We start from the raw sequence: 25,784 nt of genomic DNA on the forward strand, positions 1-25,784 counted from the left end.
AGAGTAGCGTAAGTACTTTGCTTCAAACACATAACATGTATGAGTAACCCAATGGATGTAGAAAAAATATTAAGCTATTAAAATAAAAAGTAATTAACATGACAAATGTATCAAACAAATCAATTTACATAATTACTATTTAATTAAATAATTATCAATTAATAGACAACTGTTTGACTATGAATTTCACACCCTAGAATTATTCCATAATTTACAAATTCAAAATTGAATACACTTACAAATACATTCTAGTTCTTAATAATTATTTAGCCTCCTAACATATACACTTACAAATCAGACATCCCAGAACTAAAATATAAGTAAAATAAATCGGTAATCCATTTATTACATAACTAAAAATCATTTAAATAATAATAAACAAATGGTTAATTACTTAACTTTCCACCATAGACCCCTACAAACCTAGCAACCTGCAACCAAAATAGATGTAAAATAAATAATACTTCCATAAATCACTCAATTAAGCAATTAATAATTATTACTCATCTTCCTTCCTGCCATAAACACCTACAAACCTAACAGCCCGCAAATAACATATAATAGAAATTAATCAGAATTACAGAAATTACATAATAAAAATCAATCAGATAATTGGGTAAAATGTTTTAAATAATTCTTAATTACCTAAGTAACTTCCCATCCTATTGCCCTACAAACCCAGTGTTCCTCTACGACACTAAAAATTACGAATAAAGTATAAATACATTCCAAAACACTCAAAATTACATGCTATAGTTAAAAAAAAAAAGAATAACGTTTATTTAAAGAATATTAACACATAAAAATTAATATAGCACCTAAAACATTAAAATAATGTAGACAATATTTTAGCCACTGTATTACTGAAAACAATTTTAAAAAATAAAGATTATTTAAAACAATATTACTTACCTCACACACTGATATTCCTGTCAATGATATTTGTGGTTCATGATATTGTATGTCAAAACATTTAATTTCCAATATTTTTGTCTCCCACTATTTTGTCCAAACACCTTCTGACTTAGACTCTGAAATGGAAGTCAAACATCTTCAGCTGGGCAAGGAAGCAGGCTGTGGCTGAGATTGGTTCCATGAGGATGGACAGCTGGTGGACGAAGTACTGGTTAAACTGTTGACTTTCGACAGGAAAGTTCAGAGTGGGAGAAGGTCAGATTTTGAGCTCAAGGAAGGTCCCCCACTGGTCTGATACTTTTGAAGCATTGCCAGGTGAAGATTTCAACCTTCAGACTCTGTCACTTTTTTTGGGAGCTGATTACTCCAGTGAGGCAAGGTTGCAAACAGTAGCTGAATAGGGCTTGATGAGGCTGGATACCTTCTCCACAACAGCCCAGTGAAACAGATTTGTTGTGGCAGAAAATCGCAGAGTGAAAGCAACCTGATCTTTGACCGAGTAACAACGCAGCTTGGAGGGATTAAGTTGGAATGTTTGTCCTGGTCTTCTGTCCATTCTCCAGGCACAAAGCCTTGAAAAAGTTTATACGTCCCAGGTGTTAAGGTTAGGTAGCTTTAGTACACTGTGATACTACCTAGAGCTTCCACAGATCCAGTAGTGCTCTGAAGAGGTGCCCAAGGGTGCCCCATTTATGGATGGCAGTAGTCTGTAGGTGTGGGTGACTCAAGGCCTCTCCCTAACGAATAAGGAATACGTTCCCTGAAGTAACCTACCTACTTTTGCAGCACTTTGTCTGCTCTACTGCAAACAATCCCAGAGTGCTCTGTTCTTAATGCCACAATGGCAAAGCTTTTCATCCCCTGTGTAGAGCTACTGTTCCCACCTTATAGGTGTGGCCAAGGAAACAAGCAAACTCTCTCCTCACTAAAAACGGGTTCTGTAACAGCTCCTCTCCCATTGGGATTAGTGCCTGTCAAGCTAGAAGGAGAATAGAGGGTGCAGGCCCAGGTGTGAGCTGCATGTGCCTGTGACAGGCAGTCAGCCAGCTGAACCTTGGAGTTCATTTCTTACTCCCAGATACAAATGGGAGTACGTTCAGTCCTTAGTTTTCTCTTCACAGGTTACAACAGCAGGTGCAGTCCTTCTTTTGTCTTTTACAGATCCAGTAGTAGTCTGAAAAGGTGCCCAGGGTGTCACATTTATGGATGGCAGTAGCCTGTAGGTGGGGGCTACTCAAGGCCTCTCCCTAACCAATAAGGAATAAGTTCCTTGGAGTAACCATACCCACTTTTGCAGCACTTCCTGTCTGCTCTACTGCATACAATCCCACAGTGCTCTGCTCTTCTTAATGCCAAGACGGCAGAGTTTTTCATCCCGTGGAGAGCGACTGTTCCCACCTCATTGATGTGGCCAAGAAAACAAGCAGACTTGTCAGTCACCAGATCCTCTGGGTCTGTGCACGTTCCCAGCACGTCCAGCACTGAACAGCTCCAAGACTCTGATAGATAAATCACAGAGACTGAGAGAGTTCAAGAGGGGAAGAGGGGATTAGGAAGGGAACAGCTGGGAAGGATACCTGTAGTAAGAAAAAGGTAGGAACACACGATATGAAAATTACATCTCCTGAAATCAATACTAGACTATGATTCTAAGCCTAGTCACTCTGAAAACATGAACAATCTAAGAGTTATGTTTAAAATGACTAAGTTTCAAGATGGCCGTATACCTGTAAGGGAATCAAGATAAATTAAATGAAAACTTTCTTATTCAAGTACTTTCCTTTACATGAGAATCAGAAAAAACATTCTGACTAAATTTTAAACCAGTCCTATAAATCCTGTTTTGAGAACGTATACTAGGACCATGCAATATTGCATCTAGAAACTCTGGCCTTCTGTGTACTCTTAAAATGTTTCAACACAAATTGCGCATATTGCAGATATATATATATATATATATATATGTGTGTGTGTATATATATATAGATATATATATATATATATAGTAAACACCATAAAAGGATTGTGCACCATGAATAACACAATATGGATTCAGGAAACAAATCACATAAGTTGTCAACTCGAATATTACATAATAAAATAATAAATATCTTAGAATAGTGGCATACAATAAACAACATGAAATAAACTCGAGGAGAGAATCGTGCGTCTTGCCAATTCGAGTGTCACCATGTAAAATACCAAGAAATGGTAGCACGCAATGAATATCAAAGTCAAATCATCATTAATCGAATCGCGCGTCTTGCCGATTCGTAAAACACGATGTTAATGTCAAGAAATAACAGCTCACAATAAATAACAAGATCAAAGTACAATGAAACGAATCGCGCTTCTTTTGCCGATTCTTAAGCCACCATGTAAATGTCAAGAAATGGTAGCGCGCAATGAACAACAAAGTTAAATCCTCATGAAACGAGTTGCGGGTCTTGCCAATTCGTAAAACATCATGTAAATGTCCAGAAATAGTAGTGCGCAATAGACAACAATGTTTAAACACCATAAAACGAATTGCACGTCTTGCCGATTCTTAAGCCACCATGCCAATGTCAAGAAATGGTAGCACGCAATGAATAACAAAGTCAAACCTTTATGAAACAAATTGCACGTCTTGCCTATTTGTAAACTACCATATAAATGTCAGGAAATGGTAGCGCGCAAGTAATCTGTTACTCATTTAAGAATTAAACCACGAATATGAAAATTCTCAATAACGGTGTCGGAACAGTCCAACCACTGTCTTGCCGCCTGGAACAATGATCACCAATGAAGGATGAAGGGCAGAAGACTGGAAGATCCAAATAGGCCGCCGGGACAGGAGCTCAGGAAGAAGCTGCTGCTCTGCACCGGGACCTCTGAATAGTGAGCAATGGGAGTTGAGCTGGCTCTCTTTTATAGAGTCTTGGCCCAGCCCAGAACCACGCCCAGGCATGTTGCAGGGAAAATCTCTGGAAGGCCCTGGATAGGGGCCACACCCTAACACACTCTGAAAACCTTCAGCAATACATTGCAAAGGAACAGTATTTGTAAGCATATTAAAAATAAGTTTTCAGGATTGAACTCTGCAATACAAATGGTTAAACCACAACATATCAGCACAGCGCATAAATTACGTTGTTTTAAGAGTGCTGGGATTTTGCATTTTTGTCGCCAATAGAGCACGTACTGCTCTGGTGTTGACACTCCTCACTAAAAACTGGTTCTGGAACACCTCCTCTCCCATTGGGATTGTTGTCTGACAAGCTAGAAGGAGAATAGATGGTGCAGGCCCAGGTGTGAGCTACATGTGCCTGTGACAGGGCAGACTTCTTTGAAAATAATTAAGTTCCTGTGCACTACCCAGATGGTCCTCCTGTTAGAGGAACAGGACACTTCACCACACTGAAGCACTTTGTCAGCTCAGAAAGCCAATTCACACCTCACCAAGAGTTATACTGGACAGTTGGAAGCTCATGCAAGTTGGGTTCTAGAGGATTAAGTCAAGTAAAAGGTGACTTTTTAAAAGTACCTTTGGGAAAATGTGTTACAAAATCGATTTTACCAATGAATTTGATTTGTAATAAATATTTTGGAAAGTTCAAGGATTAACTTTTTATGTGGTTCCTAGGCGGAAATAACTTTATTTCATTTCACTTCTAATGATTTCCTATAGAACCTCTAACCCAGATAGTTTTATATGTCTTTTTCACTATATGGATGTTTTACATTAAAGTTTTACATAGCCTACCTTTACATATTATGCACCCTACCTTATGGGCACTTAAGGTTTACTTAGGGGAGACTTTTTAATATTTAAAGGAGGAGTAGACCTTCCAAAAGGGTTAATTTTGAAAGGTTGAATTTGCAGTTTTAAAACTGCACTAGCACCTGAGTTGGCCGGCCTGAATACAAGTTTTACCTTGCCACTGTAGTAGTGGCACAGTACATGCTGCAGTGCACTACTGACATTTAACGTACAAGCCCTGGGAACACTGGATACCTGATTTGACATATTTTAGGAGACTGAGCTCATACACTGGGACCGGGTTAGCAGTGTCACAAGCCTGCAACCACATCTAGCAAAAAATGGGGGTTACCATGCAAAAAGGAGTATTTGCCTACAACCACCAATACCGCCACCACCACCAAAATCACCAGCATCAAAGCAGTACTTTATTACCACTACTCACACAAGCATCAGTACCATGACCCCAATATCAATTTCAGCACTAATACCGAACAGCCACCAATAATCCCATCACTCATACCATTGCCACCATCACCAATACCACGGCACAAACACCACTAACATCAACATCACTACCAAGCATTGGCAAAGTCTGACATTGATGTGCTGTTGTATGGAAACATCATTAATAACGCCCCAGTTTCCATGCATTTTCACATTTAACTCAGACCAATTGGCCTTTTCAATGCTAGATAATTTGGTGACTGTCTCGGAGTTCACACGCCCAGTCTCACCTACTGAATACTTCCTCCTTCCATGGCACCCAAATAAATGATATCTGGTTAAATGCAAGATGTAAAGCAATGTCCGTTTCAAAGCGTATAAGCTTGATGATCCCAATGTTTACTTTTCAGAAGAGGAGCTTTGGGATAGGTTATCTTTTGTGTTGCTAGAGAAGGAAGCTCCAAGCAATTAAGATTAAAAAAATGTTTACTTTGGACTCCACAATCTGTGCTTACACCTCCAAGAACATTTAACTCCCTGACAGCTGAGGAGAGAATGATTGATTATCTTTGTCTAAACATATACTGCCATCTTTGCATGTGCAGCAGTCTAGGCAGCATGCCTTCCACACTGTTACGGAATGCTATCTGCAAGTACGCCCTCAAAGGTCTCAAACACCATTTTCACACTTGTACCTAGATTTTGCATGTTGCAACATTTTCCTCCTCCCATACAGGAAGGGTGGAGGATGGAGAATATCACTAAACTGAAGAAGACCTTAAACATGACCATTGAGAGGAAGCTTTGAGGGAGACGACTGTGCTCACGGATCCAACTCGTGCACACATGCTAATGATGGGGCAGCTTCAGCCTTTAATTTAGTCACACCCAAGGATCTTTAACTAAAGTCACAACAAATGTATCATAGATTTATTTTGGAAGTTGGACCCCTTTAAGAAGACATCCTTGTCAGTCTTGGCTCTGAAAGCCAGGTGAAGAAAGAAACAAAATGCGAAACACAATGCCTTTTCTGCTTATGCTTAGTCAGGCATCAATCTGAGGTAACAGTAGAAAAGAGGACCATTGTGAATCTCAAAGTCACATGGTTCCTTTCCTTGGACACATTTGTTTGTTTTTTAAAGAATTGTTGTAGCAGTTAATAAATCTATTTGGTAAATGCCAGCTTCAACCTAGAGAAATAACCAGACCCCCTGATAAAAAGGAAAATATGTACCATCACTAACTCATTCCAAGGCAGAGCCATTCCAACTCACCTGAAACAAAGGTGTGTGGCAGCTAGTAAAAGCTAGGGAAAGAAGAAGGTTAGAACAGGAGTGAAGAACCACCATTCCAAGCTTAAGAAGCAACAGTTGCCATCACTATAAAAAAAAAAATGGTTTCTCAATACCCATCTCTCGGCCACAATATTGAGCCATCATTCTACATGACTCACAAGGCACCCATAATATACCAGCAAGCCCATGCATACATCAGATATGGAAGACTTGCTTCTATTTATTCGGATTTGTCTCCTGAAAGTTCTCTATCTCCAGCATGGGTGAAAACCTGTTGCTTGCCCGATGAGAAGCCTTCGATTTGGCTGAATACCACAAAGGTCCTTCCAGACCAAGCTTAAGCTGTTTTTCGTATGTCATGCAGATTTGGGCACCTGTTTTGTGCAGAATAATAATAATCTGGACAAATCAAAATGGGCTTGCTCTCCCTGAATGTTTTGTGGTGCGCATCTTCTTCCCTCAGTATTCACTCTAGCTCTAGTTCTGAGCCCAGAGATGGCATTGCAAGAATATGTTCTGCTCCTCCCTCCCTTCGTGGGGAACCCATTTGCCTTCCACACTGTCATTCTCGATGAGTCATTGTCTTGGACAACCTGTTTATTCAAGAACATCTGCTCACCCCTACCAAAGTGTTGTCTCATTTGATGTTTCAGTACAGCTAGCTGACAGATATTGGCTGTTCATAATTGGTAGTCAAACTCAATTTGTCATTTCATGTGGCTTAACAACACTGTTACAGCACATCCCTTAAAGTATCACTGTATCTTGTTATCCTCCTGCAGTATAATTGCAGAGACCTATTGCTGGGCACTCCTTGCATCCTGAATCTGCACAGTACCTTCTATTTGTAAAAGCCTCTGTTCGAACATTAATGTTCATAATGGCCACTTCCTCTACTTCTTGGCCTTGCCAGCCATCATCAGCCGCTGACGGTGTTTTGGTATTTTTTTTGGCTCTGGTCCAGATACACCTTAGGTCTCTGGATGGGATGTGGATACACATGATAGGCAAGTTATATAGGTAGACCCCCTTGCAGTTGGCCAGTTGGAGGTGCTTTCTTACCGCCATATCCCTGCAGCATGTTTTATGTGATTCTAAAGTCGTCTGGTTCAGGTGGACAAACTTCACCCGACAATAGTTGGTGGGGAACAGAAAAGGACGAGCGCACAAACCACAAATGTACCTCAATGTACCTCTTTTACCCCTGAGCAAGAGGTACCCTGTCTGCTTTACAGTCTCCGAGGGCCAGGCCTAAAATAGGAAATTTGGTTTCTTTTGTCAAATTGTTAAGAACAATGCTTTTCCTACCGTTCTATAAATCTCATTGCCATAAATAAGTAGATGCAATGAAAAAAAAACTTTAAAAAAAATCCAACATTCAGAGATTTAGTCAACTTGTTTTTATCTCCTGAAAGCCAGATAACCTGTGTTTCAGCAGCTGTGTAATGGAAGGCCACTGCATCTTCCTAATTGCCCTGGGTCAGGTTTTGTACATCCCTTTGATGGATTGTTGTCAATGAAAAGTAACCGTCACGAAGACACACTGTTACCTACTAAGACAGGATTGTTGTCACTTAGGCAAGATTACTGTCACTCTGAATGACTGCATTCACAAAAGGTCCTGCTGTCACCCTGAAAGGGTTGCAGACAAATGCAGGATATCTGCCTCAAAGGCAGATTTGTGGTCATTCTGAACAAATGCTGTCATTAAGGCTGGATTGCAGTTGTGGAGAAATACAGACACTCGCACAGGGCACAGTGACTACAGAGGTCTCATTGAACACTCAGGTAGGCCGCTCTTCGAGCAGAATTGCGGTCCATGAGGCAAATTTAGATAGCTTCACAAACGGAAGATAGTCACACTGATGCTTGAGTAGAACTACAGACTTGATTACAATTACTGCGTCAGAACCTTGATAAGTAAACTTACAAGGAGACACGCCTAGGTTGATGAACCTTTGGATCACGTTCGGGGACTTTCCAGGATGAGATATCTTTTTGGCATCACAAAATCAATAAATCAATAACCCAATCAATATTCACAGTAACTAATCAACAAGTTATTCAATAACATTTAATAAGAATCAATAAAGTGAACACACCATGACCTTTCAGTCATGAATAACCACACCAATTTAGTTAAGTGTTAGGATATTTATTTCCCTGTTAGTTACAATCTAATAGTCCTCTCCGTCAATCTCATTAGTAACTCTTCAGATTTTGTAATTAGAACATAATTAATCAACGCATAGAGAATATTTGTTCAGCATTAACACATCATTAATAAGAACAGCTTAGCAAAGTCTCAGAGTGCAAGAATCAACAAAGCAAGGACTCAGTCATTTGTCTATCTGCGTCAGGTATTTGTGAACACCTTAACTAACCTTGAATTAGCATCAGCATGTTGGGCTTCATGCAAAACAATTTAGCAAACACATATTTGGAAAACATCGAACTATGGCCTCTATCAAAAGAGCAGTTGGTACCTAGAAAGAAAGGCAAACAATTAAATTTTTCATCAGATAGTTACGCATCCAACGAATCAGCAAACTGCGTCAGTCTTCGTCCTCAGGACATCAGTCGATTCATCATCAGCAAAGATAGGACAGGGCAAGTTTCAGTATGGCATAGCTGAAGAATAAGGCTCTTCCCTCATATGGAGGAGAAGTAGGTATCAGTAAGGACTTAGTTAGAGGATGGTTGAAGTATCGGGAAGAATAAATGGCAAAGTCTCAAAAGAATAATGGCAAGGTATGGCTTAAAGTGTAATGTCCGAATAATGTCTGATTGCTCCTTGGGTTATGCGGTTAAATCAAAACTATCGAACTAGCCCTTAATTCCCCATTGGATAATATTTGGTGCATCCTTATCTCTGTCCAATAATTCTCCACGCACTTCGATAGAATTTTCCATAAACTACAGTTCTTATGTCGTTGATTGGCTCATGTTATTGACGTCTTCATCGGTTGGAATGTCAGGTAAGAAAAGTTACTCTTTACGCTCCAGTCAGTAGCTCTATTGTTTTCTCCTACTCCAGGCAGCCTTGCACCTGTTATGAATTGCACTGTTGCATTCAGCAAGAATGTCTCCTTGAGCAAGTCGGGTCCCATGAGAAAAAATTTACTACGGCTACACACACATCTAACTTCTGGAAAAGTACAGCGTCATGTCCTTCAGGAAGACAGCACATTGCACGTTAGGAAAAACACAGTTTAATATGAGACCAGGCAGCTAGACCCAGACCCTCGCTAACTAAGACCTAGTAATTTAGTTAACAAACCCCTAATACATGACTCTAATTACAATATGCTAATACAAATTCAAAACATTAGTACATTATTACTTCATCATACATTGGTAGCCACTCCCCGTGGGCACATTTCAGACGCGTGCATTCTTTTTCTACGTTAACACATTTTCTATGCAGCTTCATTGCACAATATATTGCAAGCTTTTCATGTTAATATTGCTTTTAAAAGACACACTCCAACACTGGGTTGCATTGAATCTGTGGCAGAAGTAGAGCCAGCCATTGCCTGTGATGCACAGTCACCGCAAGGCAAGAATGCAGTCCCTCTAACTTGACTGTCAGTTTTTCATGCTGTATGGAAGACTCGCAGTTGTTTATCCATTAGTGTTTGGTCCCAACTTTAACCCCTTTCTGACACGATCCAAAGATGTGCATTACTTTCCTTAAGAAACAACTGGCATTGTGAAACAATTCCCTAATAATCGTACCCTTTATGGCAGCAGAGCTTTAGGTGGGCCGGATCCCGCAGGGCCTCAGACCAGGTAGTAATTAAAAATGGATATTGAAAAGGGTCCCTATAGGGCTCTACGTTCGTGTCCTTAACATTTTGCCATCAAAAACACTAATCGAGTTCTGAACAATGAATGCAAGAAAGTTTAAGGTAATTGACATCAGAAATTTCGTTCCCCTGTACATTTTAAAGGTTTTACTTAATTTTGCATTCCCTGATAATGTTAGCTATTTCCAGGATGTTAGGTTTCTGTATTTGTTTTGTGCTGCATACTACTCTTGAAGAGTGCATCCATTGAATCGAGTTGCCTCCAGGTGTTTATAACGGCCCGCAAATGAGAGGTCTTGAGTTGAGGCTGAAGGCAGTGTAAGTTTCTTAGAGTGCCTGTCTGTGGGTCAAAAGGGTTTTCAGAATCCTTGGTCAGCCAATCCTTGACCTCTCTGCAAAGCACACAGAACAGTGGTCTTGTATTCCGGTTTCAATTGTCTTCTGTTCAAATGTGTGTGAATGAGGCATGCAGTTGTGAGAACATTGACAAAGTAAAGGAAAATACTGTGCTTACAGCTGTGTGGGAGCGTTGTGTTTAGAGGGAGGTGGAATAAAGGTGCTGCGAGGAAATGCATTCAAGAGAGAATGGAAAAAAGGGTGCTAGAACAGTGCAGGATGGCAGATGGGGAAGTTGTGGAGAGAAAAAGGGCTTGCATGTCTAACAAAGTGAACATAACAGGAGTGAATGAGACACGCTGAAGACCACTACCCCCTCCACAGCCCTCATGTTCAATTCATGGATTTCAGAATTTAAACATTTTTTTAACATTTATTATAAAACTATTTTTGTTACTCACAGCTAAACAGATAACACCAAGTGACAAGCCAGTATTCCTGTGTAGCTTTAGGTGAATGCCAGTTTTTATGATACATTTCTGGATGTAACACAGCTCAGGGGACCCAGATACCCTTTGACGGGCACACTATGGGAATCCCACAAATTTAGCTTGTGTTTAAGCCAAAACCTTAGTTACATATGTCTCATTGTGCATATGTGCTGTTTTAACATTTCACCCTTGCTGTCTGCTTCTTAGTAGCATGGGATTCTCAGAAGATGAACAGCAAACTATTAAAAATATGCCTTTAGAGTCTTACTCGCATACTAGCACAGTGGGTGCCTGTTTGCAAGAAGGCACTCGATCTTGAAAAATCCGTGATGAGTACCCTGCTGGGAAAGATCCTATAATAATAGTTTAAGCACAAATTATTACCATTAACTTTGCAGGTTTTGTGCAGCCTGTTCCTGAACACCATTAGGTCTCACTGGTCTCTCTCTCTCTCTCTCTCTCTGTCTCTGTGGTAGCTGCGGGGGGTGGTCGCAGCCCTTTGTGAAAGGACAGCTTTCATCTTTACCTCAATGATGATGCCAAACCCGTTGAGAAGACTGCCTGATAACTCCCAGTTGGATATGTAAGGTTCAGTTGTAACCATTTCTGAGGATGTGTGCCTCATTACATGTACTTCATGGACTTGCAGGACATTAGATGCTCAGGGCCTACTCGACATGGGCATGGGCCAGTAAGCAAGCATATGGTCTTCTAGATGGTAGTGCAGACCATGTGCTTCATGGGATGTAGGCTGTTGGTCAGTGGGATAATGAATTCCTCCAACATAAATAGAAGCTACAAGAGGACAGCAACCTCTACTTGCAGATGAGTGCCCATTTCTTCCTAAAAACGGGGACATCTGAACACATGGATGAATTTTCAAATTGTGCTCTTTTTCAAGAAAAATAGTCTTTTTTTAGTGGTACACTGTTCTTGTACTGCTTTGTAAGATAGCTAGAGAGGTTTCCTCTTAGATTTAGAGGTATCGCCATGGTTGTTTTTTCTTCTATGTCTCGGCCCCGTTCTCTTTTTATCAATCTAACTGTGGTGGCTGTGGAGAGGTTGCTAGTTTGTGCGTGTCCTCCAATGGGTGTTGCCTAATGTTCATGCCTCCAAAATCAGATGACTGGCAGTAGACTTTGAGTGCTCCCTTACCAATTGACACCATATTGGCACCATGCTAATACAAATAGTGTTGGTGGCCTCAAACCTCAAAGAAAAGCACTGCCAAGCAAGAAGAGTTAGTAAAATTGATGTAGCAAGTTGCTGAGTTTGTTTACAGCGTGTTCTTCTGGTATGCGGAAAATGGTGCAGATAACATAGACGGCTGTGCCGAGGTTTGGAACAGCAGATGGAGGTTCAGAACAAGATATTAAAATGAATAAGATTTGACCCTCCTACATCTCATTTTCTAAGTGCACCTTCCCATATATTATCTTGCCCATCCTTGCACAATCACTCGTCAACCATCCTGTCACTGAACCATATCCTTTTTCTCACTTCTATCTTCGTATGCATTCTCACTAAGTTGTCCATTCATGATGCATCCATTTACCTACGCACTCCTGAACTTACACGACCATTGACCAGTCAAGATCTCTATACATCAGTTTGTTTATCCATCATCACCACCCCATGTATCTACCCATCTGAAGTCCATTTACTCATCCATGCACTCATCTACCCATTTACTCACTTGTTTACCTGCCAGTTCACCAAACAATCTACTTCCTCATCCACCTGTTCCCTCACCCACAATCCATCCACCAACTCGCCCATCCTTACACTTACTTATCCACACATACAAAAATATTTAAGAACTAAAGCTTTCACTTACTTGGAAACTGAGGCCCATTTGCTTTGGCTTTGCTTGTGCTTGGCACTAACGTGCCATTAGAGGACAAATTCTGAGAAGGCAAATTCTGAGCATTTCGTTAATTAAAAAAAAACATTTTGGTGGTCTCTAAGGTCCTTATCTCCTAGCCCACCGTGGAGTTTGGGGGTTTCTTGTGCCTAAGCTGCAAATGATCTTCGGTTAAATTAGAACTGGGCTTATAGAACTCTGACCTTTTTCACAGTCACTAAAACATGATCACAAACGTTCATGTGCATAATTCACAAAGATTTCAACTGGAACACATTAAGAGAATGGGGGTGGGGGGGTCTAATTGCAGCAAGTGGATGCAAAACCTTTACACAATTCTACCCATTTTTGCCTGATTCGTACCTACATGAAAAAACAAGCATTTGCAATGTAATAGGTCTCGCATTTGCCTAAGTTAGAGCTATTGGCACTGTAAATTCATAACTGGACTTTTCTGGCCATATGCATTGGTCAACCCTGCCTCCTAATTTAGTCTTTTCCTCCCATATAACTCCAGTGACCCTTAACTAAAGCTCTTCAATTTACCTTCTTCCTCTATTTGCAACAAAAAATGAAAATGTTGCCATTTAGCATCCTAATTTAAATTTGCCACGCTAATTCCAATACAATACCACTTTCATCACCCCACCATCAGAGTTGCTGGCTGGCTCACACAATTCCCCCAAAAAAGACACAAGACATCCAGAGGGAGAAATAAACTAGAAGAGTCACCCAAACATATCCAGAGTGTTCAAACAGTTCTAGTGTAATAAGGATGTTAAGTTGGCCTGAATTATGGTCATAATTGTAATAAGGAGAGCTTATTAAAACATATACAAATATCTAATACACCTTTTTCCGAAATAAACTTTTGGCATTAGACTGTAATGCTCAAAACAGCCCCTAGAGGGCACCATAACAAAATTATTGTTTGTAATAAACACTTTCATGTAAACATATTGTTAGCCCCTAGAATGGACAACCCCATGGCAAAAACAGGGGAAAGTAATGCAGTGTAACCATATAATTAGCCCCTAGAGGGCATTTTAGGGTTAGCATGATATTACAAATAAGGCCTTTAAAACAAAACCTCTCCCAGCTGCAAAACAAACGTTTTAGCCATGAGAAAGCTTAAAAGACACTGAATGGTGGGAGGGGTTATTATTTTGGTGTCCCCACTAACCTAGTGTGGGGAGCCAGCGACCATGTAGACTGAGCGTTTTGAAGGTGGTCCCATTGTCCTATGGTTCACCACAGGCTGAGTTATGAGCACAAATGTTTTGTAAAACTAATGCCATGTAAAGCATTATGGGCCAAGTTTCCGTGTCACAAATATTTTAATATGTTGATATGACTGTAATGCTTAGAATAACCCCTAGAGGACACCACAATCAAAATAGCATTGTAAGAAACATGGTCATGTAACTATAAAACTATCCCCTAGAGGGCATAACCACACAAAACAAAATGCCAATAAATACCGTGGTATAACCATATATTTAGTCCCTGGAGGGCATAGTGTATGACATATTTTATGGGGTAGCAGGCTTATAGCAATGATATCACAAACAATGCCCTTAAAACACCAGCTATTCCCAACTATAAAACTAAAGTTCCAGCCATGAGAGCGCTTAAGACACTGGTGCAAGAGGTTACTATTTTGGGGTCCCCCGCAAACCTAGTGTGGGGACCCAGAGATGATGTTGACAGACAGGGAACGTTGTTGTGAAAGTTTTGGTGGTGGTTCCATTGTCCTAGGACCACCACAGGCTGAGTTATGAGCAAAAATGTTTTGTAAAAGTAATGCCCTGCAAAGCATTATGGGACGAGTTTTCCCAAGTGCAGTAAATATTGTAGTATTGTCTCTTCTGCTGTGCTGGGAGAGCCGCTTTCGCTTTGAGCATTCCTGTTTTATGTAAAGCATTCACCGATTTCAAGTGTTTTAAGGACAGAGCCACAAGAAATTACTCTGATTAGGGAACTGTGAACAATGTGACCAGTTCTCTAATACTGCCAATTGAGTTCATGCTGTTGTGCCTGTTTGCACTGAGAGCTCCATGGCCGCCATACAGCACAAAGGGGAGAGACAAAAGAAATTGGTTCCCCACGCAGAAGTATATTGGCAATTGTGCAATAATCTATGTAACAGGGGCAGTCTGCAAGGAAGGACAAACTTAAAGCATTTACGAATGACATCAAGTGATTTTTGAAAGGCAAGCCCACTAATGAGTGAAAGTATTGGGTGTGGTTAAAAGCCCACAATACTTAAAACAGATCAAAGCACTTGCGTGCTCGACCTAAAAAAATGGTCAGATCTTCTGCACAACTATTCCTCATTTCGTGCAGTCAAGAATGTGAGGAACAAGGCATACTTGTGTGGCCTAGCACTTTCCATGGCTGAGCAATGTAATCATCTTAACGGTAATTGTATTATTTTAATTATACTGCTTCCCCCACACGGTACATTAAAACAAGTTACCCAGCATAGGAGGCTCGAAGTGGTACCTGCCTGCTAGAGCGCTAGGAGGGCCCTGCAAGCAGACATAGCCCACAGCCTTCCCTGCTAGGGAAGCTCCTTGAAAGACTACTGTCAAGGGTCCCGGCAATATAATTGCCTTAATTAAATTATCGTTGAGGTAACTGCCTTGCCAGGACCCGTACATAATTTGCCTGAAAGCAACTATGTTGGACTTTAGGCTTAAGTTTTTATTTCCTGCCCAGTAACCCTTATTTTTCACCACAGGCGAAAAGACTGGGCAAGTTGTATCTTTTTATTTATTTCCTCAGCAACAACACCAAGCCCTTACACCTAATAACAGTTGACTGGCGGATCTCTGATTTACACCAGTTGTCTTAAACCATTTTAATAAAGGTCTGTCTTAGAGCACCTTGAAGGAGCGTTGAGGTCAGTCTTTTAGAATACCAAAGACTGAACATCTCCCAATTTGTTCTAGAGCCACGCAGAGCGTAGAAATGCCTCACACCTTAACTACTTATTACTTGTCATTCATGTTTTCTTTGTCTAACAATCTAAAAAGATGTTTTGTTTCTTTTAGTTTTAATCGGGTTCGAAACGAACAACAAATATGAGATAAAAAATGCCTTGGGACAACGAGTTTACTTTGCAGCTGAAGAAAACGACTGCTGCACGCGAATGTTTTGTGGCCCCGCACGATCTTTCGTCATAACTGTGATTGATAACTTGGGTCATGAGGTCATGAGACTGCAAAGGCCTTACAGATGTTCAAGCTGTTTCTTCCCTTGTTGTCTACAAGAGGTACGTGCATTTTATCTTCTATTAGTCGTAGAGCTGGGCAAGCCATAGAGAGAGTGAGAACCATAGAGTCCTAGAGAGTCGGAAAGAAAGTGATAGAGCGGAACGGGGTAACAAATTTACCTACGTTCTGACGCTCTTTAGGCCGATGAATCTTTTGACTTAGTGGGAACTCTCTGTACTCTTAATCGATCAATCTCATCAAAATCAATAATCAATAACGAACATAAGCAACACCTTGAACAACATAACACTTTACAATTAATCCAGAATACATTTCGGCGAACCCTGACCTTTCAGTCAGGAATAACCACACCAGTTTATTGCAAAGTTAGTTAATTTATTTCCCTATATTAACAAAGCTAGCACAATGTAAATGTGTCTCAACACCAAATGATAAACATATATGAACATTAATAGCTGTCCATAACGTCGAAACAAGTGTAATCTATGTAGCATTTGAATCACAAGGCATTCGATAATGGCAATGCAAAGCACTAATCCGATAATCTGTAATGAACTAATGGCATACATTTAGTCAGCATAACAAGATCTCAAATTGCATCGTGCGACAGATGAAAACCTCGTCTAACCTCAAATTAGCATCGGCATGTGGGACTTCATGCAAAAACAATTTAGCAACATTAATTTAGAAAAACTCCTAACTAGGGACCTTACCAAGATCAGCAGTTGGTTACCTAAAAGAAACACAATGCAATTTTACAATTTCCTTTCATATTTACCAATTACGATCAGCATACAAGGAAGTCTTCGTCTCACAGGTACCGTTCTTCGGTCAGCATGGGTACCGTTTCTCGATCAGCATAGGACGGGACAAATGGGGCAGGGGTGAACGGGGCAATTGCCTCACGGCGGCAAGGTAAAACTATTACTTCATGCAAAGGGATCAAATCAAAGTTACAGTCTCTAGGGCAAGAATCATTAAAGTCTCTTTCTCTCGATTAGAGAAAGCATCAAAGTCTCTCAAAATGGCGTCGCAGCAAAATGGGCCATAATAGCTACGAAGTCAAAATGGCGTGATGTCCGATGATAGAGAGCAAAGATCTCCAATTTCTTCTCGCGCACCTGGGTTTTATAGACAACAGTTCAAGTCCTGTAGGGTCTCCATTGGAGGGTTCATAGGTTAGCTTCAAATTGACCAATCAAAAACGACAGTTCTCAAGCTTTTACTTAAGCATACATTATCCTTGGAGATGGGTACGCAGATCGCAACATTGTTTCCCAATTAGCTTACTCTCAGAGCCTCCATTGTCCGCACCTGCAAGTCGACCTTGAATTAAAGAGAAAATATGCCAGGCTGGCACTAACTTTAAGATAAGCATGTGAACAGTTTCTGTGGAAAAGTACAGCTTCAAGCAAAAATACACGTTTAATAGCACAGTGGAAAAATACGAGCATCTAAACCGTGAGACCAGGCAACTAGGCCAAAGCCTCTGCTAAAGTAATGCTAAGCTAAAACGTTTCAAACAAGCAAATCGTAGCACACGTTTATGATTATGTCGGATTAGTGCAATTCTAATTCACCACGTTATATAAAGCACGCATATAAATGATGGCAAACTACTCTGAGGGCACATTTTGTCCCCGTACAATCTTTATTAATTCGGTTAATGTCACACATGATTATTTCAGCACTACGTTTAAGCGTTAATAAATCAAAACCTTCATTTTCTGCTTCATCAAAAGTCAAGCTGAGCCATCCATGACATGGCATGTACATAACTGAGCAGATAGCTTAAAATATAATAAAAACAGTTTGAATTTAATTTTTAATGATGGTGTGGCTTTAGTATAATGGATTATATAACTGCTTTGACTTCTTTTAAACTTAATATTTCTTATACATGAATTCCTCTTCCACACACCCCTAACCACCATGCCCTTAAGTCACTGGTGTGTTTCAACCCAGAGATGTTGGTTATCCTATGACTCCATATATGGCCAACATCATTGGCTATAGAATAAGGTTCTTGTCTATTCAACCATACCCAACTAATGTTTTTTTATATGGCACACATCCTATTGAGGTGGTCTCAGATTTTACCCCCATGAACACGAGGCACCCGGAAGCAGGTATTTGCCTGGTATCACATGAGTTGCTCAAGCAGCGATTTGAACCCAGGTTCCCTGGTTACACATTTCGTAATTCAGCCAGTGTATGAATATCTTCTACTCTCTTCCAATTAAAAGAAAGGACAGTACTGTGTGGTCAATTAAATCGTGCCAAATTTACTACATTACGTTAAAAAATAAAAGTTTTTTTTTTTTTACTCTGAACATGTTTACAATATTGTAATGGGACTGCCATTACTGTGGGCCACAACCTGCATCAACAGGACAAGTTCCCCCTGGGTACGCAGAGGGAGGAAACGCTTGACGTGTTCCCTGGGGGCACTGAAGGGAGAACCTTCTCCATGGACTTCCGGGGTCACGCAGATCGCAACATTGTTTCCCAATTAGCTTACTCTCAGAGCCTCCATTGTCCGCACCTGCAAGTCGACCTTGAATTAAAGAGAAAATATGCCAGGCTGGCACTAACTTTAAGATAAGCATGTGAACAGTTTCTGTGGAAAAGTACAGCTTCAAGCAAAAATACACGTTTAATAGCACAGTGGAAAAATACGAGCATCTAAACCGTGAGACCAGGCAACTAGGCCAAAGCCTCTGCTAAAGTAATGCTAAGCTAAAACGTTTCAAACAAGCAAATCGTAGCACACGTTTATGATTATGTCGGATTAGTGCAATTCTAATTCACCACGTTATATAAAGCACGCATATAAATGATGGCAAACTACTCTGAGGGCACATTTTGTCCCCGTACAATCTTTATTAATTCGGTTAATGTCACACATGATTATTTCAGCACTACGTTTAAGCGTTAATAAATCAAAACCTTCATTTTCTGCTTCATCAATCCCTCCTCTGATGATCCCTAGTCATCACACCAAACCACGCCCACAAATTTTATTCCACTAAAATTCTGTCAGTTCCCTTTTCCTTTTAATTCCCCTAGTTTGCGCTTTGTATTCTTCTGCCATTCTTTTCATAATTTTCTCCTCCTTTCTCCTTTTAATTCTTTCCATAATCATTATTATTCCCCTTTTTATTCCCCAAATTCCAAATACACAAATTATTACTATTAATATTCCTTCTATTATTTTCAATAATATTCCATTCCAAATTCCCCCAAGCCAATGTCCCACTGAAGCAAGTCCCTTTCCAACCTTCTCCCACACTCCTGGTTCTTTCAATTCCTTCAAATCTGCACTTTCTTTTGTTAGATTAGCAAGCATAGTTTTAATCTTCACACTATTATCCGGTATATAGGTACAGCAGTGGCGTGCACCAATCATTTTTCAAACGCCTCCATCCTTTGCTAAAAGAATGTCTAAAGCAAGCCTATTTTGAAGAGTCATAGCTCTTTCCGCTGCAAGCTCAGCATCTATCAGGATTATAGCACCTGAAAACTTTGTCAACATGTTGTCCACTATAGTAGACAACTTTCGTATCTTGATGGAATTCAGCACAACTCCCAATGAAGGAATCATGGCTCCAAATATATCACCTACCACAGCAGCTGCGGTCTCTCTTTTCTGGATATTATGAGATCCAGATGTCTTTTGAATCATCGATACGTCATCCAGTTGATAAACCTTTGGGAACACTATACCCAAATAACATCTCCCCCACCATCCCTTTGGAAGACGATAATAAGCATTATGCCCACAAATGTAATATACACCTGGAATGACAGGGTCAAGTCCGTCCATCATGAAAGTCCATTTGGCCTTAAAAATAAACGTATGTTTACACTCACTCGCTCCTACAAAAATATTGTCATAATAAGATTCACCTCGATATATACAAAATTTCCCTACATGCCAAGCATCTAAAGCTATTTTCCCTTGTGTCTTTATAGCAGCAAAATCATAATTATCTACTGAAGTCCTCTTATGCAGCTCTTTTTCTAATTTCGCTTTCATTTGAGCCCTTCTATCATCTGTGCGATCTAAAAAACTTATTTCTACAGCAGAGACTGAGCAAGTAAGGTTTTCCCTATGAGCATGAGCCGTTTCAAAAGGTTGCATTGGCTCGAAAAATTCCCCCATAATTTTATAATCCCAATATTTTGCAGTCTGGCTAAGCTGCGCTATTATAGGAACATAAGCAAAGGTAACATCATAATTCGAGTAAAAATACTGTATGTTAGTTTGACCATAAAACCTAGACATTACTATACTACACGTAATCCCATATGTAAGAGGCATGTGGTGATAAGTCACCCCTTCCTTTACTGATGTCGGTATCTGTGTACACACATAACAATCCTTCGCATCCATAGTCTCAACATACTCTGTTAGTAAGCGATAGAAAACATTATACGAAAGCTCTTTCTTATCATGCAAGAGTCTCTCATCCAATGCCAGTCTTTTCAATGGTGTTAGTTCAGTGACAGTAACAGGAGCAATGGTAGAAGCAGTAATAGTCTCATTCTCACCCTTTCCATGCGTTCCAAACACAATTGCCATTATTATTATTACACAAGTAATTACCAAGCCTATACACACATATTTACAATATTTCTTTCTATTGTTTGGCGCCATGATCTGTATAGAATCAGAGAGCTAGAAGCACTTATAAATGAAACTATTTAGCAATTCAGATGCAAAGCTGAACAAGCGCAATGTTCACACCGTCTTCTTCAAAAGGCCAGTCACTTATCGATTAGCAGCATTTGTCTCAATTCGGCAATAACTCAGTCTTTATCGGTTTAGCAAATGTCTCATCCGGTTTAACAATGTCTCAGCTGGTTGTTTCTTTCACGTTATATTGTAGCGAGCAATATCATTCACTCTTTCAATCGACAGAGTCTATGAAACTTTTCTTTTCTATCGGTATCTCTTCTTCTTCTTCGTTCTCGATGCTTAGAGATACAAATTCATCAGTCCAATCATCATTGACTGCATATGCCCATTCAGGACCAGAATATCTCCTGTTGGGTATCCTTTTTCTTTTCAATTTTGCTTTTCTTTTCAATTCTGCTTCGCTGGTACTTTCCTCTTTTGTCAAGTCTTTTTCTTCACTTGACGATTGATCCACAACAGTCACTTCTTTTCTTTTCTCTTTCACTTTCGGCCTTCCTCCTTCGTTCAAACTTTCTTTACCCTTTTCTTTTATTGGTGAGATGCTTAGTCTCCTTTTTGCACCATGTCCATTTGATGGACCTGCGATCTTTTCTGTGGAAGCTCGAACCTTTTCGCTCTGTTCTGCCTTATCCCCTCCTTCAGGGGAATCGATCACGTTCTCTTTTTCTTTTTCTGTATCGTCTGCTTCTGGGAAAGCCCTCCTCTGATCAGGCTCTCCTGCCTCTTCACCTTTTCCGAGCCCTTCGTCACCGTTACTTTCTTCAGGCTCTTTATCACTTTCAGCTGCTTCAGGCTCCTTGTCACCTTCAGCTGCTTCAGGCTTTTTGCTACCCTCAGCTGCTTCAGGCTCTTTGTCACCTGCAGCTTCTTCGTCGCTGTCTGAACTTTCTCCTTGGTCTCCCCCAAGTGAGTTGGTGTCTTCGTCGTCGGAGAATATCTCCTTTTCTACTGCTTCTGCCTGTTCGCTTTCAGTTCGTTTTTGTTCTGTCTCCGCACTCGGCACTGCTTTATCAGGCACTGGTACTTTCAGCGCTTCAACTTCCTCATCTGTGGGACACAACACCTTCTTTGTGTGACTGGCGTGAATCCAGTTGGGAACCCCCGCACACTTCACAGCGGTAATTGTCGTCAGGATCACTTGGAAAGGGCCTTTCCAACGGGGTTCCAGACACGATTTTCTCACGTGCTTCTTTACCACGACCCAGTCACCTGCTTTCAGTGTGTGTCCTGGACCTTGGATCGGTGGCAAGGTGGTCGCTTCCACCTGGTGAGAGAAAGAGCGAACCACGTCAGCCAGTCCTTTGCAGTAGTCTAACACCATATCATCTGTAATATTCAAAAGCATGTTTGCGGGAACTGCAGGAAGTCTCATAGCTCTGCCCATGAGAATTTCATGCGGAGACAATCCAGTTTTTCTATCAGGAGTGTTTCTCATTGACATTAGCTCTAAGGGCAATGCGTCAGGCCATTTCAAATTTGTCGATGCACATATTTTTGCCATTCTCGATTTCAGCGTACCATTCATCTGCTCCACCAGTCCTGAGGCTTCAGGGCGATAGCTACAGTGCAGCTTTTGCTCAATGTTCAGTGCTTCGCAAAGTAACTTCATCACCTCATTATTGAAGTGACTTCCCCTATCTGATTCTAAAGAGATCGGGAATCCGAAACGTGGTATCAACTCCCTCAACAATAGCTTGGCAACTGTAAGGCTGTCGTTTCTACGTGTGGGGTGTGCCTCAATCCAGTGACTAAAAATGCACACAATCACCAACACATATTTCAGACCCGCATGCACAGGCATCTCAATGAAGTCCATCTGCATGCGACTAAAAGGACCGCTTGCCCTACCAATGTGACTCGCGCTCACAACTGTTCCCTTCCCTGGGTTCATCTGCTGGCAAGTGACACATCGATGGCAAACTGCTTCTGCAGCTTGACGAAATCTGGGGTTAAACCAATCAGTTTTGAACAATCTTATCATGGCATCTCTCCCTAGGTGAGCTTGCCCATGATAGAACCGCGCAAGCTGTGATAAGAGACTATTTGGTAAAACAAATTTTCCCTCATGTGAAACCCATAACTCGTCTTGTCTCTTTATACATTGTGATTTAATCCAGGAATCTCTTTCATCCTCCCTGACATTATTCTGTAGTGCTTTTAGTTCCTCTATTGTATCTACAACCTTCAAGGCAAATGCTTCAGCTGGTTCGAGTTCTGGTTCACTTATTGTATTCCAATCATCCCTTAGTAATATACAGTTCAAGGCACAAAATCTTGCGACTTGATCTGCATATGCATTTCCCAGAGACACATAGTCCTGTCCTTTCGTGTGAGCACTACACTTTACCACTGCGACTTCAGCTGGCACTTGAATGGCGTGTAACAATTCCCTTATTCTCTCCCCGTTCTTTACTGGGGATCCTGAAGAAGTCAGGAAACCTCTCTGCGACCATAGTTGTCCAAAGTCATGCACAATCCCAAACCCGTATTGACTATCAGTGTAAATGGTGACTTTCATCAATGCGGACAGTTGACATGCTCTGGTAAGAGCAACAAGTTCTGCTACTTGTGCAGAATAGACTCCTTGAAGCCATCCCGCTTCCAAGACACCTGTTACAGTACATACAGCATATCCTGCTTTCAAAATCCCCATCCCATCTCTTAGACATGAACCATCAACAAAAAGAATCTGATCATTTACATCAAGCTTGGTATCCTTGATGTCCGGTCGAGGTTTTGTGCAAAATTCAGTCACCTGAAGGCAGTCATGCTCGACGTCTTCAGCGTTCTCAATTTCAGCATTTTCTCCAGGAAGCAAGGTTGCTGGATTCAACGTAGTGCACCTTTTCAGCTGCACATTCGGTGAGCCCAGAATTATCATTTCATACCTCGTGAGTCTTGCTCCAGTCATGTGTTGCGTTCGGGAGCGGGTCAAAAGTATCTCAACTGAGTGAGGGACCATGACTGTTACTGGGTGTCCCATCACTATTCCTTCACTCTGAGTGAGGCTGATACCAACTGCTGCTACGGCGCGCAAACACCCTGGGAGTGCTGCTGCGACCGGATCCAAGGTAGCTGAAAAATACGCTACTGGTCTGTTCACGCCACCATGGGCTTGGGTCAAGACAGACAAAGAACATGCATCACGTTCATGGCAAAACAATGTGAAAGGCTTCGTGTAATCAGGCATACCTAAAGCTGGAGCCCTGCACATGCATTCTTTTAGTTCAACAAAAGCATCCATCTCATCTCCTTTCAGCTCAATTTCATCCAAGGCATCCTTCTGGGTCAATTTCAGTAGGGGCTTCGCTAGAGACGAGAAGTTGGGAATCCACTGGCGACAATATCCCACCATTCCCAAAAACTTCCTCACCTCCTTCCTTGTCTTTGGTGGATTCATCTGAAGTATGCTTGTAATTCTTTCCTTCATTATTCTCCGTGATCCTTTCTCTATTTGGTGACCCAAGTATTTCACTTTCTTCTGACAGAACTGTAATTTGGAAGGGGACACTTTATGTCCATTCCTTCCCAAATGATTCAACAGAGCAATGGTATCGGCTGTGCAGCCACTTTCTGTCTTTGATGCAACCAGTAGATCATCAATGTACTGTACTAGGGTTGACTCGAATGGCAGTTCTAATGCTTCCAGATCTTTCTTTAGAATCTGATTGAAGATTGACGGTGACTCAGAAAACCCTTGAGGAATTCGACACCAACTGTACACTCTGTCTAGGAATTTGAAACAAAAGAGGAATTGGCTGTCCTCATGAAGAGGCACAGAAAAGAATGCTTGTGACAAATCGATGACTGAGAACCACTCAGCATCGCAAGGGACTTGAAACATTATCACAGCTGGATTCGGTACAACAGGGCAGCACTTTATTATGATGTCATTTATTTTCCTCAAATCCTGCACGAGTCGGACTTTCCCACTTGGCTTTATTAGTCCCATTATTGGAGAATTACATGGACTGCTTAGCACTTCTTTCAGTACCCCCTGCTTTACAAATTCGTCAATGAGTTGAGCAACTTTCATGAGGGTATCTTGTGGCATGTGGTATTGTGGGGTCTGGGGAAAGATCGCATTGGGTTTTACCATCACTTTTACTGGTTCCACTCCTTTCATCAATCCCACCTCTTTCCCTGTCATGTCCCACACTTCCTTTCCGACTGTCTCTCGTAATTCAGCTGGGATTTCTTCTTCAGTTATCATCGGGAAGAGACAAATCAGAGGATACTCTTCGTCGACTGTTTCCATTTCATCCCCCTCTATACTGTCCTCTTCTTCCCCATCATTGCTCGTTTCTATTGTTATCCCTTCGTTTGAACACATTATCGAACAACCCAATTTACACAATAGGTCTCTCCCTAACAGTGCTATCGGGCTTGAGTCACACACCACAAACTGATGTACCCCTTGATAGTTACCGATGCTGACTGGAACCGGATCTGTTATCGGGTTCGTCAGATGTCTGTTTGCTACTCCCACCACTTGAACTGTCCTCCCTGAGAGTGGCAAATTCGGTACTTCGCTGCTCTTAACTGTTGAACGTGTGGCTCCCGTGTCAACCAAGAATGAAACACGATGACCCATTACTCTTCCCTCTACGTATGGACCCCTTTGATCAACTTCCAGGGATGCCGCAAGCACACAATCTCCTTCTTCTCCTGAACTTTCGCTCTCCCATACGTTGTTTATTCCACTCTCACTGTGTAATGGGAACTGTTGTACAGTGCCATTTGTACTCATTACCTGACCCGTTACCTGTGGAGGAACCATCACTTGCTGCTGACTCATTGGCGCCAATGGTATTTGCATTTGCTGATTAGGTACCATAGGTAACTGCTGTTGCATTGGCTGCATTTGCGTCATCTGCATACAAGGCATCTGCATCTGCTGTGGCTGCATAGGTTGTAATCCCTGCAATTGATTTACAGTCTGAA

General features: G+C 41.1%; 1 protein-coding gene across 2 annotated transcripts in view; it reads left to right on the plus strand.

Annotated features, from left to right (window-relative positions):
- Positions 1–25,784, plus strand: part of LOC138265574 (phospholipid scramblase 1-like) — a 399,538-nt gene that overhangs the window by 247,099 nt on the left and 126,655 nt on the right. For both annotated transcript variants that reach the window (XM_069213400.1, XM_069213401.1), the window contains one exon: positions 15,956–16,176. In XM_069213400.1, the coding sequence (XP_069069501.1) occupies positions 15,956–16,176 (221 nt within the window). The remainder of the gene's footprint in view (positions 1–15,955; positions 16,177–25,784) is intronic.

Source organism: Pleurodeles waltl, chromosome 11 (genome assembly GCF_031143425.1).
Source record: "Pleurodeles waltl isolate 20211129_DDA chromosome 11, aPleWal1.hap1.20221129, whole genome shotgun sequence".
NCBI lineage: Eukaryota > Metazoa > Chordata > Amphibia > Caudata > Salamandridae > Pleurodeles > Pleurodeles waltl.